Here is a 22293-nt window from a genome sequence, read left to right as displayed (position 1 = left end):
AAGTGCTGAAAGATCAACAAAGAATGAAAAAATCCATGGAAAGTTTTAAAACAAAGAATAAAGAGTCAAAAGAGAGAAAAGAGGAAAATTTGAGTGAAAATAATTCGAGTGGTGAAGAAAACAAGAGTGGAGGAAAAGAGAAAGGAAAACAAAGTGAAAGAAAATCGAGTGAGAAAAAGAAAAGAGTTTTTTGTAACCGATGCTTTCATAACTTTTCTTTTTAGGTTAATTCCACCAAGCAGCTACAATATCTTCAAGAAAAAAGAAGATTTACATTGGTTGAAAGAGGTACTTCCCAAACCGATCCTCGATCACTTATCTTTAGAGGTAAGCAAGGTGAGATTCAATTATTCCTTGAACAATTCCGTTCAACTCGATTTCATAATTTTGTTCAAAGCTTGAATTTTGAAGAGGTACTAAATTTTGTCGTCGATAGTTGCCATTCCTTGATTGATGATTATAAATCTGTTTCGAATATTGGTAAAAATATTTTCATTCTCAAAAAATGTAATATTGATAAATCAATTGGTGCATTCATAGGCAACCGTCCAATACAAGGTTTAAGTGAGCAAGAACATGAATCCAATGGACGTTTTCATTTCCTTGATTGTGTTGAAAATGTGTAGTTGCTGAATTGTTTTGAAATTTTAATTTGTTTTAAAATATCTGTGAATACCTTTCCTTTGATTCGTTTGTTTGTCGATGATATATCAAATCAATTTGGTTGTAAGAATTTTGTGTGTTTGATTCAATTGAATAGAGTGAGATGTGTAGTAAGTGTTTATTTGATCAATTTCCTCATGGTTTTTGAATTGACTCCTAAACATTCATTGTTGCCGAACAAGGAGATTCCATTTGAAAAGGTAAGGTTTGTCGACTATTTTGAATTTGGCAGCTGTTCATTTGCTCAAGCATATAACAAACCGATGAAATGGATTTTTATATTCCTAACTCATCATTTTGTTAGATCTTTTTCCTATGACATTGATGACGTTTCTCCTTGTCAAGTGATGACTTCTTTCTAGGAAATTATGAGCCTATTCATTCCATGCTACTGTAAAGGGCTGTATAAGAACAAACCTTTTGTGAGGGACAAGAGGCTCGACTTGAGGACAAGTCGCTTCGAAGAAGGGGGATGATACGACCACGCCCCGGAAATGTCCTTGGTTCAGCTCATCAAGCGTCATTTGCAAATTTTCGCAAGCTGATCAAGCTTGTTCCAACTCAATGGAGCTCAATTGGAGCTGATTCTAGCTCATTGAGCTTGAACTTCAATTTAATTAATTTATGCTTTTATATAGTTGCTGGAATAAATTAATTAAGTTAGTTTAATTAGTTAATTCAGCTTAATTAAATGTTGAGTATTTAATTTGTCAAAATCTGGACATTTTAATTAGGTGTATTAAATATGTTTTATTTTATGTTTTTAATGTGTCTTATTTCATAAATAGAATAAATATGTCCAGCTTATTACATCTATTTAATATGCCGAAATTTAAAAGCCAATTTAATGTGTCTTAGGGCTGCCGAATTTAACTTGTCTTGAGCTAATTAATTTGCTGAATTTATTTGGTACAAGAATCAAGCAATGGATGACATAAATAGGGTGTGCTGATGGTTCAAATTTTCCAAGCACCTTTTCAGGAAAAAAACTGCTTGTTTCTCTTCCCAAGCTGACCATTCAGCCAAATAATTTCTTTCACATTGCTGGAAGTTCTTTTCACACAGAAGATGCTGATCGGTTTTGTGCTTTCACATTCAAGAGACTATTCATCTTTTGTTTTTACACCTAATGGCTATTGGAATGCTCAAGAAACCATTTAAATCAACAAAGTTGTTCAGCTAACCAAAGCATCTCCATCAATTCATGCAAGCACCTTGGCTAAATCTAGCATCACCAATCCAGCCCCCAAAACATTTCACTTAATTTCTAGCTGAACCGGCCATTATTTGTTGCCCATTGACATCCCCTAAGCATCAGGATCACCAAGGAAGCTGCTGCGAAGTTGCTTGGCACTTAAGCCACTTCATTTGTATTCCATTTTCCAGCCATTTTATTTCTTTATTTCTTTGATCATCAAACCTTTGTCATCTAAACTTTGCCAATTAAACTTATCATTGTTATCCTGCTCCATATTTATTCATCTTTCCAAATCAATCAACATAAACGAACGATACTTCTTGTTAGACGATCGAACTTATAAATGACTCGGATCATTCGACGGAGTCGGAATCGTATCATTGGGATCGCAACTTTCTAGTTGATCTGATCTTACTACCTTTTGATGAGTTTGATGTGATTTTGGGTATGGACTGGTTAGCTCTACATGCTGCTATTGTGAATTGTAAACGAAAGTATATAGTATTGAAGTGTCAGAATGGTGAACAGCTTCAGATTGAATCAGATAGACTAGATAGTGCATCTAATATTATTTCGGCTATGTCGGCATAAAAGCATGTTAGAAAATGCTGTGAAGTGTATCTCGCTTATATATTTGATTCTAAAGTTCCTTAATTAAAGCTAGAATCGGTTCCAGTGGTATGCAAGTACACATATGTTTTTCCAGAGGAATTACCAAGGTTACCACCGATCAGAAAAGTTGAATTTGCTATTGAGTTAATGCTGGAAACATCTCCGATATCTGTAGCTCTGAACAAAATGGTGCCTATTGAGTTGAAAGAGTTGAAAGCACAGTTACAAGAGTTAACAGATAGAGGTTTTGCTTAACCCAGTTTTTCCCCTTGGGGTGCTCCTGTGTTATTTGTTAAGAAAAAGGACGGATCCGTGCGGTTATGTATTGACTATCGACAACTCAATAAAGTCAAGATTAAGAACAAGTATCCATTACCACGTATAGATAATTTATTTGATCAATTGAAATGTGAGACGGTATTTTCAAAGATTGATCTTCGTTCTGGTTATTATCAATTAAAGGTTAAAGACTCAGACGTGCCAAAAATCGCGTTCAAAACTAGGTACGGGCATTATAAGTTTCTTGTGATGCCATTTGATTTGACTAATGCACCTGCAATATTTGTGGACTCGATGTACAGAATATTCAGACCGTATTTAGAAAGATTTGTTGTTGTGTTCATTAATGATATTATGATCTATTCATGAGATGAGATAGAGCATGCCCAACATTTGAGAATTGTTTTGCAAACTTTACGTGAAAAACAACTGTTCGCTAAGTTTAGTAAATGTGAGTTCTGGCTTCAAGAAGTCAATTTTTTGTGACATGTTGTATCAGCCAATGGCATTAGAGTTGATCTGAGCAAAATTTTAGCTATGGTAGATTGGAAACCTCTGAGAAATTTATCAGAAGTTAGAAGTTTTCTGGGTTTAGTCAGATATTGCAGAAGATTCCTTAAGGGATTCTTGATGATTACTATGTCATTGACGAGATTGTTGCAAAAAGATGTTAAATTCGAATGGTTCGAGAAATGTCAGCAAAGTTTTAATCAATTGAAAGTTTTGTTAACCGAGGCACCAGTGTTAGTTCAGCTAGAGATCAGTAAAGAATTTGTGATTTACAGTGATGCTTCATTGAATAGTTTAGGTTGGTTTTGATGCAAGAGGGCAAAGTAATAGCGTATGCTTCTAGACTGTTGAAACCGCACGAGAAGAATTATCTGACAAACGATTTAGAACTTGTAGCTATTGTGTTTGCTTTGAAGATTTGGCGACACCATTGTACGGAGGAAATGTCATATCCTTACTGATCACAAAAGTTTGAAGTATTTAATGTCACAGAAAGATTTGAATTTGAGACAGCGCAAATGGCTCGAACTATTAAAACAATACGATTTGATCATTGACTATCATCTAGGAAAAGCTAATGTTGTTGCTGATGCTTTTAGTAGAAAATCTTTATTTGCTTTGCGAGCATTGAACACGTGATTGACGTTGATTGATGACAGTTCAATTTTAGCTGAATTAAAAGCTAGACTGATGTTTTTGCAATAGATTTACAAAGCTCAGGAATATGATGATATTTTTATGGCTAAATAAAAATAGATTGAAACGACACGTGATTCAGATTTTCATGTTGGTTTCGATGACGTTTGTACTTCAAAGGCAGAATTTGTGTTCCGAAAGATTCTAATCTTATTTAGAATATTTTAAGGGAAGCTCATAGTAATAGCATGTCGATTCATCCTAGTAGCAATAAAATGTACAACGACTTGAAACAAATGTACTGGTGGTCAGGTATGAAACGAGGGATCTCAGAGTTCGTAACGAGATATTTGGTTTGTCAACAAGTTAAAGCCAAGCATCAAGTACCTTTGGGTTTACTACAACCAGTGATGATTCTAGAGTGGAAATGGGAGTGTGTCAAGATGGATTTTGTATCGGGATTGCCTCTGTCACCGAGAAAGAAAGATGTTGTATGGGTTATTGTTGATTGTTTGACAAAGTACGCGTATTTCATTCCAGTGCGTATGGATTTTTCACTCGAGAGATTAGCAGAGTTGTATGTTGCTGAGATTGTTAGACTGCACGCTGTGCCACTTTCTATTATTTCTGACAGAGATCTACGATTTACGTCTGGATTTAAGAGCAAGTTACATGAAGCTCTAGGCACTCGACTGCATTTTAGTATTGCATTTCATCCTTAGACTGACAATCAGTCTGAGCGAGTAATTCAAATACTCGAGGATATGTTTTGATGTTGTGTTTTAGAGTTTGAAGGTAAGTGGGAGAGATTTCTACCATTGGTTGAATTTGCATACAACATTAGTTATCAAGCGAGTATTAAAATGACACCGTATAAAGTTTTGTATGGTCAAAAGTGTCGAACTCCGTTGTACTAGACTGAGCTTAGTGGAAAAAATTATTCGGTGTTGATTTGATACGACAAATATGGTCAAAAGTGTTGAACTCCTTTGTACTAGACTGAGCTTAGTGGAAAAAATTATTCAATGTTGATTTGATACGACAAACTGAAGAAAAGGTTAAAGTGATACGTGACAGTTTGAAAGCAGCTTCGGATCGACAAAAATCCTATGCAGATTTTAAAAGGTTTGGCTGTAAAGGAAAGCTTAGTACGTAATTTATCGAGCCGTATGAGATCATAGAGAGAACCGGACCTATAGCTTACAGATTAGCTTTACCGTCAGAGTTAGAAAAGATCCACAATGTATTTCACGTATTGATGTTGCGACGGTATCGATCAAATCCTTCACACATGATTTCACTTATGAACGTTGAGATTCAGCTAGATTGACGTATAGTGAAGAACCGATCAAAATTCTAGCTCGAGAGGTTAAAGAATTGAGAAATAAAAGCCTAGCTTTATTGAAAGTTCTCTGACAACATCACAGAATAGAAGAGCCTACCTGGGAACTGTAATAAGCTATGAAAGTGCAATACTCGAACCTCTTTTCTGGTAAGATTTTCGAGGACGAAAATTCCTTTAGTGGGGGAGAGTTGTAACCGCCCATTTTCATTGAAATTGGAATAGTGGTTTTGGAACCACAAAATTGACAAGAGAATTATTTTTTTATTTTAATTTTTACGGAATTTTAGTAAGGTTGTGTTAAAATTTCATTAAGAAATTTTGACGTTTGCATGCTTAATTATGTAAAAAGGACTAATTCGTAAATGATGCAAAAGTAGAGTTCTATTAGTTAAAATGATTAAAAGGCTATAGAAATGAAACCAAGTGGACTTAAATGAAAATTAAACCATTCATAATGTTAGTGGACTTTTATGGACAATTTAAATGAATTTAAGGTTAATAGTAAAGGTTAAAATGATAAATTCATAAATAAGTCTTAATTAAACTAAGTGAAAAATGTATCATCTTTTACAATTATTTCTTCCACCAATTTTGAAGAGGAAAAATAGCCATTGTTAAGGCTTTGAGGTTCAGCAAGCTTGAGTGATTGCATGGTAAGTGTTTTTGATCTTGTTTTTAATGACTTTTATGTTTTTGAGGTCGTTGTAGCTTAATCTAGCTAGCCCAAGGGTTAATTTGAAAAATTGTTAAAGATTTAGGGTTTTTTCATGAATGCTCATGCATGATTCTTGATGTTTTATGAGAGATTATGAGCCCTTCTTAGTAAATAAACAAGTTTTGTAAAGTGATTTTCGATGAATATGTTATTTAGGGACTTAGTTGTAAAAGTAGTAAAATTCCATGGTAAATTTGTGAAATGATGATTAGTATAGATTGATATGGGTTCCTAATGAATTTGGCTAGCATTAATATAGGAATGAAAATGCTTAGATTTCAATTTATGAGCTTAAGAACTGAATTGTGAAAAGTAAAAATGTTAGGGGCAAAATTGTAATGTTACAAAAATATGAAATATGGATTGAATTGATTAATAAAAGTATTAAATGGATTGAATTTGTATATTTAGATCAAGATAGGCCTCGTACGGATTTAAATCAAGGAAAAGCGAAAGCTTCGGATTGATCGACTACGTTTTTACACTTTGTTTGTCGACGTAAGTTCCTATGATTAAATATCGTTTGAATGTTATAATGATCTATACGTTAATGTGTTATTTTCCATGTAACCAAAAGATGTATATCCAACAATGTCTTGATGATTATCAAGCCCTATTTGAACCTTAGAATTCTTAAGATACAAATGACATGTTATTAGGGTTTTCATGTTTCAGGTGTTGGTCTTGAATGTCCTACCGATGGCTAAGGTCCTGTATTTGTTGTGGACACTCCACAACTCGTGTGAGCAATATTGTGTAGCTTACATTCTGACCCACAGCTCGTGTGAGCAGGCCCATTTCACAACTTGTGTGAGCAATGATGTAAAGGAAATGTTACGATTATATGTTTAGCACACTTTGTGTGAGCTTTCCCGAGTATCCGGTTATATTCTAAATGGTTCAACTAGCATGAAATGGAAAGGAAAGGTAAGTGCTCAAATGAACTATACCATAAAATTATGAAAAGGATTGAAATGGAAAGTTTCAATGGAAGTATGTTTATGTTAATGAAAATGATGGATCCAAATGAAGTGTGTTGATGTATAAATAGCTTACCTTATGTTAATTCAAGTGAATTATGTTTGAATGAACTAACATGTGTTGTTGATGGTGCTTAGGCTTGTGCCAAGCTTATGGTTGGATTATGTTATGCTTAATATTAATGTTATGTATTGAAATGGTAAGTTATGTTCATGTTTTACGAACTTACTAAGCATTATGTGCTTATGTAGTTTTCTTTTCTATGTTTTATAGATAATTTAAAGCTCGATCGGTTTGGAAGCTCGTCGGAGATCTATCACACTACCCCACGATTATATCGGTAGTTTTTGATGTTTTGGCCAAGTTATAATGGCATGTATAGGTGGACTTGTGTTTAATGTTTTGTTGAATGCTTTGATGTTGATTTTTTGTATGTATAAGTTGGTTGTTTTGGTACCATTTTGATGATGGTTGAATTATGTCATTTTAGTGCTTATGATGCATAAATGGTATGGCTCAAATGGTAAGTTTATATTGAAATGGTATAGGTCAAGTTATGGTATATTTTGAGATGGAAATGAACTAGATGTTTATGAATGAAATGTGATCAAGTATATGTATATGTTTAGGTATATTTGTATGTTTGCATTTGAGGTGCCTTGTATGACATATTGGTTGAATGATATTAGACTATTAAATTGGTCATTCCATGTTGGATTTGGTCATGTTATAATGCATTGATCATGTGCTCAAAATTCTTTTAGGCACATGCTTGTTTTGGAGATGGAAATGGCTTGATTTTAGCCAATTTCATGTCCACACGGCCTGAGACACGGGCATGTGACTCAACCGTGTGTGGAACACGACCAGACGACACGACCGTGTTTCCCCTGTAGGTTTTAAATGCATGTAAGTCAGGTTGTTACATGGCCTAGCACACAACCTGACACACACCCGTGTCCCTATTTCGATTATTATACGACCTAAGAAACGGGTGTGTGCCTCAGTCGTATGAGTCACATGGTCGTGTGACCTTTGCAGTCCAAATTTTCTAATTTTTCCTTAAACTTTCCAAATGTTTTCAATTTAGTCCTGAATTATTTTTAAAGTATTTTTACGGCCTCAAGGGCTCAATTTAGGGACGATATGTGCATGAATGAATGTTTTATATCATGTTATTTCAATGTATGAAATGTATGATTTAATGTTCAAATTGTACGGTAATGTTCCATAACCCTATTCCGGCGACAAATACGGGTTAGGGGTGTTACACTTACTAAGTTCATAATTATTTGCTTGTAAAGTTTATTGATTGCATGGGTGTATTGATGACAAATTTTGATAGAAAACACTGTGTGAATGTATGCAAAATGTTTGGACTAAATTTTTTAAATAAAAATAAGACCTTTTATTTTTTAAGCACGAGTTAGTATTTGACATCTTTATTAGTGAATTTTTTATTCCAAAAACAGCCTTCAAAATTTTTGTGTCCCTTTTAAAAATATTTTCTATTACTTGTGTACCCTTAATATTTTTATAGAATCTAAAACTTCACTCATAATATACCCAAATATTTTGACAGCTAGTAATATTTTCCTTTTAATCATAACAACTAATCTTGAACTTTAGTTAACCACAGGGTTTGGAAGCAGAATTTGAGGTAAATAAAAATATAGATAAAATATATTTTAGGGTAAATATAGATAAAGTTGGTATCTCTTTCATTATTGGTTAATCATTTAATTTCGTCCCTTTCTTTTTTTTCCAATTAGAAACGTAAACCTCAATGGCGAACAGTGCAAACTTTTTCCAGCATAAATATTCTCCATCAATCACTCAAAAATTTGCACCACTAGCTCTTCCACAACAGCATCAAACAAATAATTCCAATGATGATGATGATGAGCAACAACCCATCCTTTAAGAAAACCAATTCATTTCCCTTAACAACCCAACAAGCACCAAACTCCCAGGATCAACCAACCAGCTACTGGAGATCTCCCCATCATCATCATCATCATAAGATTGAATTCCCTACATCCCCTGAGGTTCCCGAGCAGGGAGACCAAATCTTCCATGCTGCTCACCCGCAACATCCCATCTCCCAAACGTACCTCCCCGACCTCTTCACCTGCGCTTCCTGCAAGGAATTCGGTTCCGGCCTCCGATTCACCTGCACTGACTGCGACTATCAGCTGCACGATTTTTGCGCCTTAGCCCCTCCTGCTCTTAAGAGACACCCCATCCACCCTCTTCACAAGCTCATTTTCTTTCACAAACCTGGTAATTATTACTCTCTCATTCTAATAATTTATATGGTAATTATTACCCTTTTTAAACAGTCTCTTTTAGTTTTTTCAATTTCAACTTGCAAGTAAATTATTTCTATAACTTCTTATATAAGCCATAACCATAATTTTCATAAACAATAATTAACTGCTTATTTTCTACTTCAAGTTTCAAAATGGTAACTTGAAAAAGTACTGCTGATGACATAAAGATACTATGTAATCATTATGCTGTTCATGTCGTGATTTTTTTTCATTTTACGAACTTTAATTGATAATTTATATGATAATATACACTTTATATGATTTGTTTTTGGGAAAATAATAAACTTTAGAAAATATATACATATAAGATTAACTTTTGTACTGACATAATAGTAATTTTAAAAGGTTAATTAAAGGACAATAATTTTTCAAGAGAGTGGAATTTTGTTTTCAATAGAAAGTGAATGATTTTTACAAATATATTTTACAATTTAAGATACTTAATTATTCTTATTTATATTATTATTTGATTAAGTGTTTTAGAGATCGTGAATGAGAAGTTTTGGTAAGTAACTCAGTCAAGCATAGATGAACTCTACTTACTTGTAAATTATTGTATAGATATATTTGTTCAAAAGTGATGATATGGTTATTCATAAATATTTAGTGTTAGTTTAACATTGAATTTAAAAATGTTTTTCAAAAGTGTTTTTAAAATTTTTGATAATGTATATTTCTATCAAAAAGTGATTTTAGGAAATAAAATAAATATTTTAAATATTTTATTGTAAAGTAAAAATTTAATAATAGAATAAAAATATAACTTGAATCAAAACACTTTTCAAAATGTCATAACCTAAAAACTTTAGCTTTTTGACTTGGTGTTAAAATTCTATTTTAAATTTTATGTTTGATTTAAAATGTTATTTTTTATTGATTTTCTTTTATTTAAAATAAATGTTTGAGCTGAAAATTATTTTTAAATTCAATAGTAAACAAAACCTTAACCAGACGATTTTAAACGGGGATTAGTAGGTGCCCTCCTCCTGAATTATTTTAAATATGTTTTAAAATGTATGAATATAATATTATTTTAAAATTTTAAATTATACTTTACCCTCCTAATTTTGGCTTTGATTTTCTTATAGAACTTTTCATTTGATATGATAAATTTAGTATTATTTTTAACTTAAACTTAATTTAGTTTAATTATCTCTCACTTGTATTTTACTTCCTTTATGTATATAATGTTTTAAATATGAAATGATTTTATATCTATTTTAATTATTTTGGTTAGGTATAAATTTTGTTAATATTAAAACTTTTTTTACCATCAAAGCTGTTAACATTAAACTTTAATTGATATTAAATTTACATATACAACATTAATTATGATATTTAAAATTTAACTTTTTATTTCATTAAAATAAATTTATATACTACTTGCAATACCAAAATCATATATAATATTTAAATTTAATATTTTAGGAGAGTGATCTCTTACACTAATGTAAAACTTAAGTGGCTTTACACTATTTCATAATTTTTATACAATTAATATTTTAATATTCCAACAATTAAATTTGTCAAGATATTTGTACCTGTCATGTATGTAAATTTTTATTCGATCCAATATCTTTTGCATATCAATTTAAAATATTGTTTATATAAATATATATATAACAACTTTTTATGTAATAGTTAGAATATTTTAATTTATGTTAAATTTGATTCAGTATAATTTACATAAATAGGACATAAATTATGACCGTTGGATTGTCAAAATATTAATTAAAAGTTATGGAATGATTGTTAAATCATTTAAATTTTACACGGACTAAGTGGATATCTCCTCAACTTTTTATACTTAATCATTTATATTCAAATGAAGTGTTAAAAGAAATTAACTTATAAAAGCGGATAGAACCCATTAGTACTTGGAAACCTAACAAATTGTTTTATATTATAAGTAATCTTGTTTCTCATTAAAATAACTAAGCTAGATTCTTGACTAATAACGGTTTAAATATAAGTTGTGTTAGAATATGTTGATGCTATTATAACTTTATGACAAAAATATTCGGTTTTAGTTAAAGGTGGAATATTGAAATCGAGGTGCGATATCTGTGACAAGCCAACCAAAGGAAGCGTTTTCAAGTGCACTATCTGCAGTTTCCAGATGCACCCATGCTGTGCAATGTTGTCAACTGAAATCTTCAACATATCACTCCATCCACACACTCTAAGGCTCTTGTCAATGCCTGGCCAGTCATCGAATGGCGACCCTGCTGGCTTGGCCTGCGGTGAGTGCAATCGGAGGAGATCAGGGAGAGTGTACCGTTGCACCATCTGTGATTATCATCTCCACGCAGTGTGCGCTAAGAACATGGTGAATGGACTTCGAGCCAATGGGCTCAAAGGCATCGAAAAGGCGAGCATGATAGGGACTGCAGCCAAGGTTGCTTCTCAAGTGGTGAAGGAATTCATTGGAGGGCTCATTGAAGGGCTTGGAGAAGGGGTTGGACAAGTCCTGATTCAATCTGCTGCTAGGGGATCAAGGTGCCACATTAATAGCTCACCTAGAATTGCATAAAACGTTTCTTAAGTTATATATATATATATATATATATATATATGTACATGTTTTGTTGTATAAGCTATCATATATGTTCAATATTTTTTGTTTGTTTGTTTAACAGTTGATGGAAGCTCTGAGTTATAGTTTGCAGATGGGAAAGTGTTGCAGCAATTGGTTTATACATATATATCACTGATTGATTCCGTCAAGTATTATTATTACGATTAAATGATAGTATATGGTTTCTGTAAATTATTTTTTATTCCAATATAATTAATGAAATTGAACCCAACATTCTAGAGTTTTTAGTCCATGGAGCTTTTTTTTTTTTTTTTGAAAACAGAGGCTTGAACCTTGTTTTGGAACGGATAATCATGCATTATACATTCAACGGAACGTTGAGTTTGAAGTGGAAGTTTAATTCCAATAAATGCCAAGTTTAAACAGATTGAATATATTGAAATATTCTGTTCGGGCAATTATGGTAAGACAAGCGTTTTCTAAGTTACCACCGTCCTAATAGAATTATAATTCAATTCAAATTAATCAAAGTAAAGATTACTGCTTCATTGCTATTTCTGTTAGAAACCGCCGGGTTGAGGTGAGTTTTGGATTAAGTTTATTTTAGATTCTAATTTTTTGGGAGTTTATGTTCGGATTGTTGTAGAATTAAATTTTTTGAATTTGGGCTCGAATTGAATTGTGCGGGCTCTGACGAATTCAAATAATTTTAAATTTTATAAGTTATAAATATTTTAATTTTAAATATAACAACTCATTTTATTTTTATATGATGAATACACAATTGAATTTGCATTATAAAAGTATAAATTATATATACTTAATAGAGTTATTTTATATAAATTAATTAAAGTGGTTATTGTATTTAAAATTTATTATTATATGATATTATATGAATTAATTAAAATATTTTCATTGTTCATAATCATATTATAACTATAATTGAATAATTATTTTATCTTTCTTGTTAAATTTATAAACCTAATACTTGTATTTTAAAATATTTATTCTAAAACACAAATTTATTATACTAACCCATATCCAAATAATAAACTCATTATTACCCAAACTCAAAATAAACTAATTATACCCAAATCTCCAGTCCAAAATAAATAAATAAATAAATAAACCTAATACCCAATTACAATTTGTAAAAGTTAAAGCTCAATTCAAAATCTAATTTAATAAAAGTAATATTTTTAAGAAATTAAATTTTTAATAATATTTTTGTTTTGCTAGTTATAATTATATACATGTATTTTAGTATACCAAAATTACATATAACTATTGATGCTATATCTTTTACTATAATATATAATAATAGTTGTGTATATTTATACTTGTGAAATATATTATTTATTATATAACACTATATCACATATGTAACACTGTCTACCAAACCCGAATTATCGGATTCGGATATTGGGTGTTACAAGACTTAATAAAAATTTTAAAACTGGTGTAACCCAATTACAACAAACTCCTTATTTATTTCTACACAACCATTAAAAAGAAGTTCTTATTAAATACGACAAAATCTTAAATATAGTGTACAAGTCATTACAACTTAAAACTTGGTTAAAGCTAGACTCAAACATGGCGTAGAATACAATTTATCATATCCCTACGGTGTCCTCAGTATGCATAATATCACCACTCGAGTAGCCTCCTTAACGCATTCCTGGCTTGGTTCCCTCTAGCATACCAACTCTTTTCTCAGAACCTGCATCATATCAAACACTAGTAAGTTCAAATGAACTTAGTGAATCTCAACAGAGGATTACCTTAGAGGCTTGCTATTGAACTCCACATCTCAAAGAATCAAAATCTTTTTACTCAATCTTTGGCAGACACTCTTCTAAATTCCCGTTGTATACATGTATGCCAACTTCCACACTTGGGCCATCATTACACATTTCTCCTAATAGGCGAATTTCTGAAACCACTACTTAATGGAGATCTTATTTTCCACACAAACATGTGTTGAATATTTCTCTTAGATATTGTTCTTGGCGAATACTTATACTAACTGATCTTTTCGATGAACTTCATATGGATCCTACCTTTGGCGGAATCTCATACAAAATTTAACAGCTACCAGAATACCAGTTAAGTCATCCCATGAGAACGCACCGGTTTGGCAGACAACTTAGACTCTAGATAACCTCTATACATAACGTGAAAATACTTAAATTTGTCGGATACACAAAATTTAGATAACTTCCATATATAGAGTAGACAAACTTAGGTCTAGCAAACACTAGACCACTCATAATTACGAATATGTTAGATTTCTATACTAACAAACTACTATGGAGGATTCTTCAGAAACACTGATGAGAACTTTTTTAGGAAATACCTCTAGGGCAAATTCAAATTTCCCCACAAGGCTATCCAAATAAGGATATCTTCAAACTTATCCAGATCTCTTCCATAGAGTCAGTTAGTAGAGAAGTCTCAAGGCTTACCTAGATCTCGCCACAAAGGCAGTCAACCAGATTTCGCCTCTAGGGCATTACGAAATACGCCACAAAGGCTCCACATAATATGCCACAAATACTTCATAGAATACGCCACAAAAGCATCATAGAAAATGCCATACATGCTTTCTAGAAAATTTTGTGTTTACTATCCCAGTGGACCATCTCTTTTGGATGCCATGGGGCTTCTCCTACATCGTTTACACATATCTTCATGTTGTGTTTTGGCAGTCCTGTTTACATCTCACCAAAGGTTACACTATGAATATTGTCATATAATGTCATGGGTCTCTACCACTTGGTCTTACATATATCTTCATGTTGTGATCTGCCAGTCCGGTTAGCGTTATAGTTGCCCTATCGAAGACATTACATCTACAATTACATATATCACGTCATATACCGACATTCTGTCGAACCCCTATTTTTTAAACATTTTTGTAACACTCCAAACTCGATCCTAAAGAGGATTTAGGAATGACTTATTACTGCCTTAAAATTATTTTCATGGAAATCATATCTAGTGTATACATATTTACTAGAATTTAAGTTAGTATGAAATATAAAATATTTGTCAATTAAACATAAATAAAATGATATACATTGAAAACCATAGATACTTTACTAAAACATCATTGAAATCATAGTTTCCTAAGCACAAGTTTAAATAAAAAATATGTTCTTCGGCCGTGGGCATTTGACACCACCCTCATGTCATGCATAATACAAAATACAAGGAGTCTCATGGTAAAGATTGTCCTTTGGCATAGTCTTCAAAAATTCCTTTACTTTGTCAGCAGGCTTGAGAAGGAAAGGTAACTAAGTAAGTTCAAAGAACTTAGTATGTTCAAGTAGAAAATGTAGCAATAGTTACATATAATTCAAGTAAGTCTTTCCAACTCAGCAAAGTCACACGGTTCATCAATTGGCGAATACCCAATACAGATAGGCTATGTGCTGAACACTATTCCTATAATGTATACACTACGCCCATACAACCATTCAGACTACCTTTGTCACACCCCAAAATAGGGCCTAGGAGTTTTAAGGGTATTTTAGGAATTTTATCCTTAGAGTGTTCGAAATTTTGCGACATGGTTTGTCGGTAATGTTTTCAACTATGGTTTTTAGAAAATCAAATCAATTTTTGAAAATGAGTTTTAAATACCTTTAATTTTAGAAAAAATATTGATTTGTAACAGGGTCAATTGTGAGCATTTATGTTACAGTTTTACCAAATTTTAAAAACCAACCTAAAAATCCCCACTCCCAATTTTATTTCACCATAATTTTCTCTCTAAAGCTTGTTCTTGCAGTCCCTTTTGCTCTCCCAAATCTCTCAATCAATTTTCTTTGTTAAATCTTCAATCTTTTGATTTGATCATTCCCTAAGCATTAAACCTTGATAAATCTTCAAGAAAACATCCAAAATTCCATTAATTTCATCATTATATTCGTGTATGGGTTTTTAGGGTTTTCGATAAAAGCCTTTTTTTCTTCCATCAAAGGTAATCAATCGTCTACCCATTAGGTTTTATCATTATTAGGCCTTTGGAACTAAAGTTTTAGCCTTTAAATCGCACATTTTGATCAAAAGCCAAAAATAGAGTCGTTAATGGTGAATTTCAGATTTTCGAGTAAAATATGATTTTAAAGTATTTATCAATAGGTTTTGGCATGATTAAGAGGTTTCTAAACTTGTTTTGAAGTTTTGTTACATATTTCTTGGGTTTTAATGAATTTTCAAAAAAATAGGCATAAAACATGTCGAAAAAGTCGATATTATGAACTAAGTATTTTAGTGTAGTTTAAAGGTTGGGAATTAGTTGTAGGTGAATTAAAAGATGGAAGAAATTGGTTTTAAGCAAAAATATTGAGTATAGATCGAGATATTCGAATGTAAAGATTGTTATGTTAAAGGTTTCGGTTACATGAGAACTTAGCTTAGGCTTATGTTTTTTATTGCTTGTGGTGAGTTCTTAGCTGATTTATAAATGTATTGTTGTGTGAATTGTGGTGTTGAAGTTCTGGATTCGCTAGGACCATCTACAAGTTAGGAAAAATTAGTTTGAGCTTTCGACATTTCGACAAAAGCGTAGTGGTAAGTGTTTAGATTAACTAGTTATGGACACGATTCAATGCATTATTTGAAAATTTAGTAGTAGCCTAAAACCCTACTCTAAATTCCAAGTGTAAGCTTTCTTGTACTCATGTTTATCTTATGAGATATGTGCTCGTGTTATTGTGAAATTGTGAACTGAAATGAGATGTTATATATTCTTATATGTTCATGTTTACTGTTGTAAAAGAGCATATATGTAGGCATGTCATACATGCTAAGTGACAGTGATAATATTGTGCAAATGATACAAATGTACAGTGAAAGTACTCAAAAGTTGATAAGTAGTATACGTGTTTAAATACAAATATTTTGGCCTTGTGATACTTGAGACCATTAGATATTGTTTGCATGCCATAGAATTGTGAGTACTCACCTACATGTATATGTGATTTTGGAGTTGGGACCCTGGGACATGTTTAGAAAGATAAGGGAATGTGAACTAAGCTTCATTCAGTAGGATATATTTGGTGTCTTGGAGAGTTTTAGCTTAATGCTTCACTTACGGGACATGTTTGACTTTATGAATGTGGTGTGTTGGAGATCCGTGTATCCGATGAGTGGTGATAGTGCCCACTTTTAAGTTTCATAACTCAAGTGCCAAATTATCTTCAATTAACTTAAGATATGAATATGTGTGTATTGTGATATGTGTTTATATGATGTGACTATTATAAAAATTGTCTATAAATGTGTTTGTATGTATTATGATGTATATATGATAGTTTATGCAATGACTTAACCAATAAACTGTTAAATGTGCATGTGTAAACGTAATATGTCGAGAATGTTGCAAATATTCTAATTATGCCATCTATGTGTTGTACTAATGCTTGATGACATGTTTGCACGGTAGTTGTTCTAGGCATTCACTGAACTTGTTAAGCTCACCCACTCCTTTTAAAGCCATTGCAGATTAGTAGCATCTCGTTATGAGCAGTGTGGTTCCGAAGGGTGATCCCAAGCATGTCCATTACAGTTATTTCGTAGGTGTTATTGTAACATCTCAATTTCGGGCCTAGTCAGAACAGTGGTTTTGGGACCACAAATCTGATGAGGAAAAAAAATTATTTTATTACATTTTTATGGTCTACAATTTCACGGAATGATTTTGTGAAAATTTCGTTCGAAAATTTTGACGTTTGGGCACTCAATTTAGTCAAAAGAACTAAATTGTAAAAAGTGCAAAAGTTGAGTTCTACATGTTAGAGGTGTCCAATTGTTACGAAATTTGAAATTGGAGGTCCTTAAATTGCAATTAGACCATTGGTTAAATTGTGGACAAAAATTGACATGAGATAAGTGAAAAAGGTTATTTTTCAGTGAATGGTATTTTAGTCATTTAATAATAAAAAAGAATTTAAAAGGGGAAAAGATGACAAAATATGCTCATCTTCTTCATTTGGCCGAATTTAGGAAGGGGGAAGCCATAGTTAGGGTTTTCAAGCTTCCAATATCCATAGTAAGTGATCCCAAGCCTCGTTTTTAATGTTCTTTACGTTTTTGGATTCCCGGTAACTTGATTTAGCTTATTCTAGAAATAATTTAACCTAGGGTTCATATTTGAAAAAATACCCATAGGTGAAATGTGTTTATTTTGATGTTTTATGGTAGAATATAAAGCTTGGAATTATGTTAAACAACTTTTGCTAAGCGATTTTAAGTGAAAACGAGTAAAACGACATAATCGGTAAAAATACCTAATGTTCATAAGTAAGTGTTAGAGTGAGAATTTGATGTTACCATAGAAGGGAAAAATGTTCATCATGTCATGAAATAGAATAATAAGGAATGAAGTTTAATTTCTGAGCTTTAGGGAAAAAGTGTAATTATACAAAAGTTTAGGGGAAAAACGTAATTTTTCTAAAGTTCGAGTCGATGATTGTTTTGATGAATGTGAGTATTAAATAAGATAAATTTGCTATTATAGATCGAGAAGAATGAAATCTAGAGTTAGACCGGGGAAAGAAAAAGGTTGAAGACTAAAGTGCTAGATTTGATCATATTTTGTACCGAGGTAAGTTTACAGTAAATAAATGTAATATTTTTATAATTATTATTACTGCTGTTATTTTTCAGCAATTATATATTTATTTCATGAAAATATCTAATGTTGACTTAAGTATGAGATGACAGAGAATCAGTGATAAAAGCTCCGTTGAAACATTGAGAATGTATCAGATACAAATGCCATGACATTAAGGGAATGAGATCCCATGTAAGACCATATCTGGGACATGGCGTTGGCATCGAGATGAGAGGTCCCCCGTAAGACCATGTCTAGGACATGGTATGGGCACCGATATGAGAACTCTCATGTAAGACCATATTTGGGATATGGCATTGGCAGTATAGAAAACATCCAAGGTAAGACTAGGTCTGAGACATAGCTTTGGCATGTGTTATCAGACAGGAGACCCGAGTATCCTTAGTAATCCAAGTGATTCAACGAGCTAGTAAATAGACCATGTTACATGAAAGTTCAGATAAAAGCATAATCATAAATTCAGGTGAGTTATAAGGATTGAGAATATCTCAGTTATCAGTTGAGAAAGAAATTTCAGCATGGGAGGAGTAAGTTATAATCATGAGTTATTTAAGTAAACAAGTAAGTAAACAAGTAAGTGAGTAAGTAAAGAAGCGAGTAAAGATTCTAATGTTTGATGAAATTTATGAGTATGATTATTTATGATAAATGTTGTTATTTATTTACTTGTAAACTTACTAAGCTTTATGCTTACTTTCTTTATTTTCCTTATTTTAATAGTATCGCCAAGTCAATTCGAGGATCACAAGGACGTCGGAGTTCATCTCACACTATCTACAGACATCTCGGTATTATGTGATTTCGAAACATGTAAAGCTATGGCATGTATAGAGACTTAGTCATTTTGAGTGTGTTTATATGATATGGCTAATGGTTAGCTATTGAAATGACTAATTAATAACATGTTTGGTGTTATATGGCTAATGATTAGCTATTGAAATGGCTAATTAAGAACATGTTTGGTGTTATGGATGCCTAAATGATAGTAAATACAAAGAAATTATAAAAGAGTAAAAATTTGCAATGGAACAGTTTTTGGACAGCAGTAGTGATGTGATTTTGAAGAATCACCAAGGATTGTAGAAATGGAATTAGAGAGTGAATGAGATATAGAATTAAATCTTATCAAGTCTATTTTCACATGAAAGAAATGATGTAGGCAAAGAAATTTTATATTAGGAGATATTTGAATTTTAGTGAGATAGGGTCAGAGTTGTTTTGAAGCCTCCTATTCAGAATTTAGAAAATCATTAAGAATTGTACAGAAAGAATTATGATTCATAATTTATATGTATAGAATACTTAGTGAGTTTATTTTCAAAATAAATAAATGACAACATTAGATGAATTCTGTACAATGAGATAACTAATTTTTAGTACGAGAGGTCGAAGCTGTTGAGTAGAGAAATAGGGGAGAGTTTAACTAATAAACTATATTAATTGGATAACCCAAAAATTCTGGAAATTTTATAGTAAAAAGATATTTGAGTCTAGTTTCAGGAAAATTTATGGATCTAGATTTTGAATTTTGTAACTCGAGTTATAATTAAATTAGTGACTATTGCGCGAGTGGGCAGCTTTACTATAAATAGTGATATAAGTTATTTTTTATTTGTTTAAGTATTCAGAAAATTTTTAGTGTTTCTGGTTTGGACCCAAATCATTTTCGTTGCATGTTTTAGGGTCTCGAGGGTCATTTTTAGTGATATTGATTGAACGTGAGCGAATTAATTTTAAAAGCAAATTTTTATGCTCCGAACTGGTAAGTTAAATCAGATAACGCCTCGTGCTCGACTCCGACAACAGTCTTGGGTAAAGGGTGTTACAGTTATTGTTTTGATTATGTTTTGGGAAAAAAGACAATGTGGTAGAGTATATGTTGGTTTGTTCTATGATCTTTAAGTTGTTTACATGGTTATTTTGCTTAGGACTTAGGGACTTTTAGTTTGAATTATTGGTTTCTTGCCCGGTCATGATTATGATGTTTTGGATTGTTACTTTGGACATCTTTGTGACCATTTGATGAAGTGAATGATACATGATGATTATACATTAGTTGGTATGAATTATATGCTTGTAATTGTTGTATTTTTTAATGTCTGGAGCAAAGGTATCGATATTCAGGTTTTAACATCAATACCTCCATGTTTTTTTGAAAGTGCAGGAAGTTAGTAATGTAATTTGGTATCGATACCGTATCACGAGTATCGATATTGTGGGTTAAATAATCGATACTTTTCAAAAGGTATCGATAATTTTCGAGACTTTGGATTTTAGACGAGCAGGTACCGTTTTGCCAAGTGGTATGATACCCTTGAGAGAAATCTCGATACCCATATTCTAGTACCGATACCTACGTAGTCAGTTTTTAGATTTTGCTAAATGAACCTTATGCATGTAAAACTATTTCTATAAGACAATATAATGTATGTTTAGCATGTAACATTGATAACTTAATAGTAAGATTTACTTAAAACCTATACGAATACTAAAATGGAAGATGTTTCTTTGGGAATGAGCTTTTAATTGTTGTGTATGTCATGAGACGGTGGTGTGGCATCCTGATATTTGGGCTCGGCCACCAAGCCGGGTATAGGGTGTTGCAACCTTCTTTGTGTTAGCCAAAAATCATAGTTCATATACAAACCCATATCGTTCTTTAACTCAGTTTCCTTTGTCATGACTTGCCAATCTGGTTTGCGATAATGCTTTCCCTACTAGAGGCTACATGACCAATTTCATGTTGGGACCGCCGATTCGCCCTGTCGCGCAACAGAGAAATTATTCCGGTGATCCATAACCAATGATCCATATACGAGGAACAAATCGGGTTGAAATAGGGTTGAAAATATACCTTCTTTTCTAAAAATGTTGAAAGGATGTTGTTGATTTGATGTCGATTCCAAGCCACAACGAAAATGTCCCGACCTCTACGTAGTTAACACTGTTAAAATTGAACAACCACTTTCTCTTAAACTTTTCAAAGAGAATAAAAAATAATTGCTAGACCTTTTAAATTATTAAGTTGGTAACCTTAACACAGTAAGGGATTATCATCCTTTTATCCGCTTTGATATCACATATTAGAAAAGGAAAACCAAGATTATACCCTTATTAATAGAGAAGGCAAATGGAAAGTTAGAAAAATGAATTATATTCTTTCCAAAAGAATATTAATTTCTATGTCTTTTATATTTTGACCGAAAGTAATTAATATAATGTTTATATTAATAAATTTGATAAAATATATACAATTAATATTTTGTATGAATCAAATTTATATATATTAATTATATTTTTCCAAAAGAATATTAATTTCAGCTTTTTTATATTTTGACCAAAATTAATTAATATAACTGCTTATATCAATAAATTCAATAAAATATATAAAATTAATATTTTGTATGAATCAAATTAATATATTAATTATATTATTTCCAAATAATGTTAATTTTCATATCTTTTATATTTTGACCAAATTAATTAATATAAATGTTTATATTAATAAATTCGATAAAATATATACAATTAATATTTTCAAATTCATATATTAATTATATTCTTTCCAAAAGAATATTAATTTCCATGTCTTTTATATTTTGATCGAAATTAATTAATATAATTTTTATATTAATAATTTCGATAAAATATATACAATTAATATTTTTTATGAATCAAATTCGTATATTAATTATATTTATGTTCTCTATTTGTGTACAACAAGTTTGTACATATAATGTGTTTAATATTTAACTATCAAATTAAATTATTTTCATTAATGTGACAAATAAATACAATACCAAATGTATTTGGATTCTGTTCGTTTCAACTATAGG

At 31.6% G+C, this 22293-nt stretch overlaps 1 protein-coding gene across 3 annotated transcripts; it reads left to right on the top strand.

The window, feature by feature from the left end:
* The first annotated feature begins 8748 nt into the window (after positions 1-8748).
* LOC105788381 (uncharacterized) lies at positions 8749-12101 on the top strand. Of its 3 annotated transcripts, XM_012615262.2 has the most exons (3): positions 8763-9222; positions 11303-11771; positions 11912-12101. In XM_012615262.2, the coding sequence occupies exons 1-3, from the start codon at positions 8829-8831 to the stop codon at positions 11913-11915; spliced, it is 867 nt and encodes a 288-aa protein (XP_012470716.1). In that variant the 5' UTR covers positions 8763-8828; the 3' UTR covers positions 11916-12101. The 3 variants fall into 3 exon arrangements, with proteins under 3 accessions (XP_052482408.1, XP_012470714.1, XP_012470716.1); XM_052626448.1 differs by having other exon boundaries at positions 8749-9222; positions 11309-12101; XM_012615260.2 differs by having other exon boundaries at positions 8762-9222; positions 11303-12101.
* Positions 12102-22293: the final 10192 nt, after the last annotated feature.

Source organism: Gossypium raimondii, chromosome 2 (genome assembly GCF_025698545.1).
Source record: "Gossypium raimondii isolate GPD5lz chromosome 2, ASM2569854v1, whole genome shotgun sequence".
Lineage (NCBI taxonomy): Eukaryota > Viridiplantae > Streptophyta > Magnoliopsida > Malvales > Malvaceae > Gossypium > Gossypium raimondii.
Note: the sequence above shows the minus strand (reverse complement) of the source record. Positions and strands in the feature narration are given on the sequence as shown.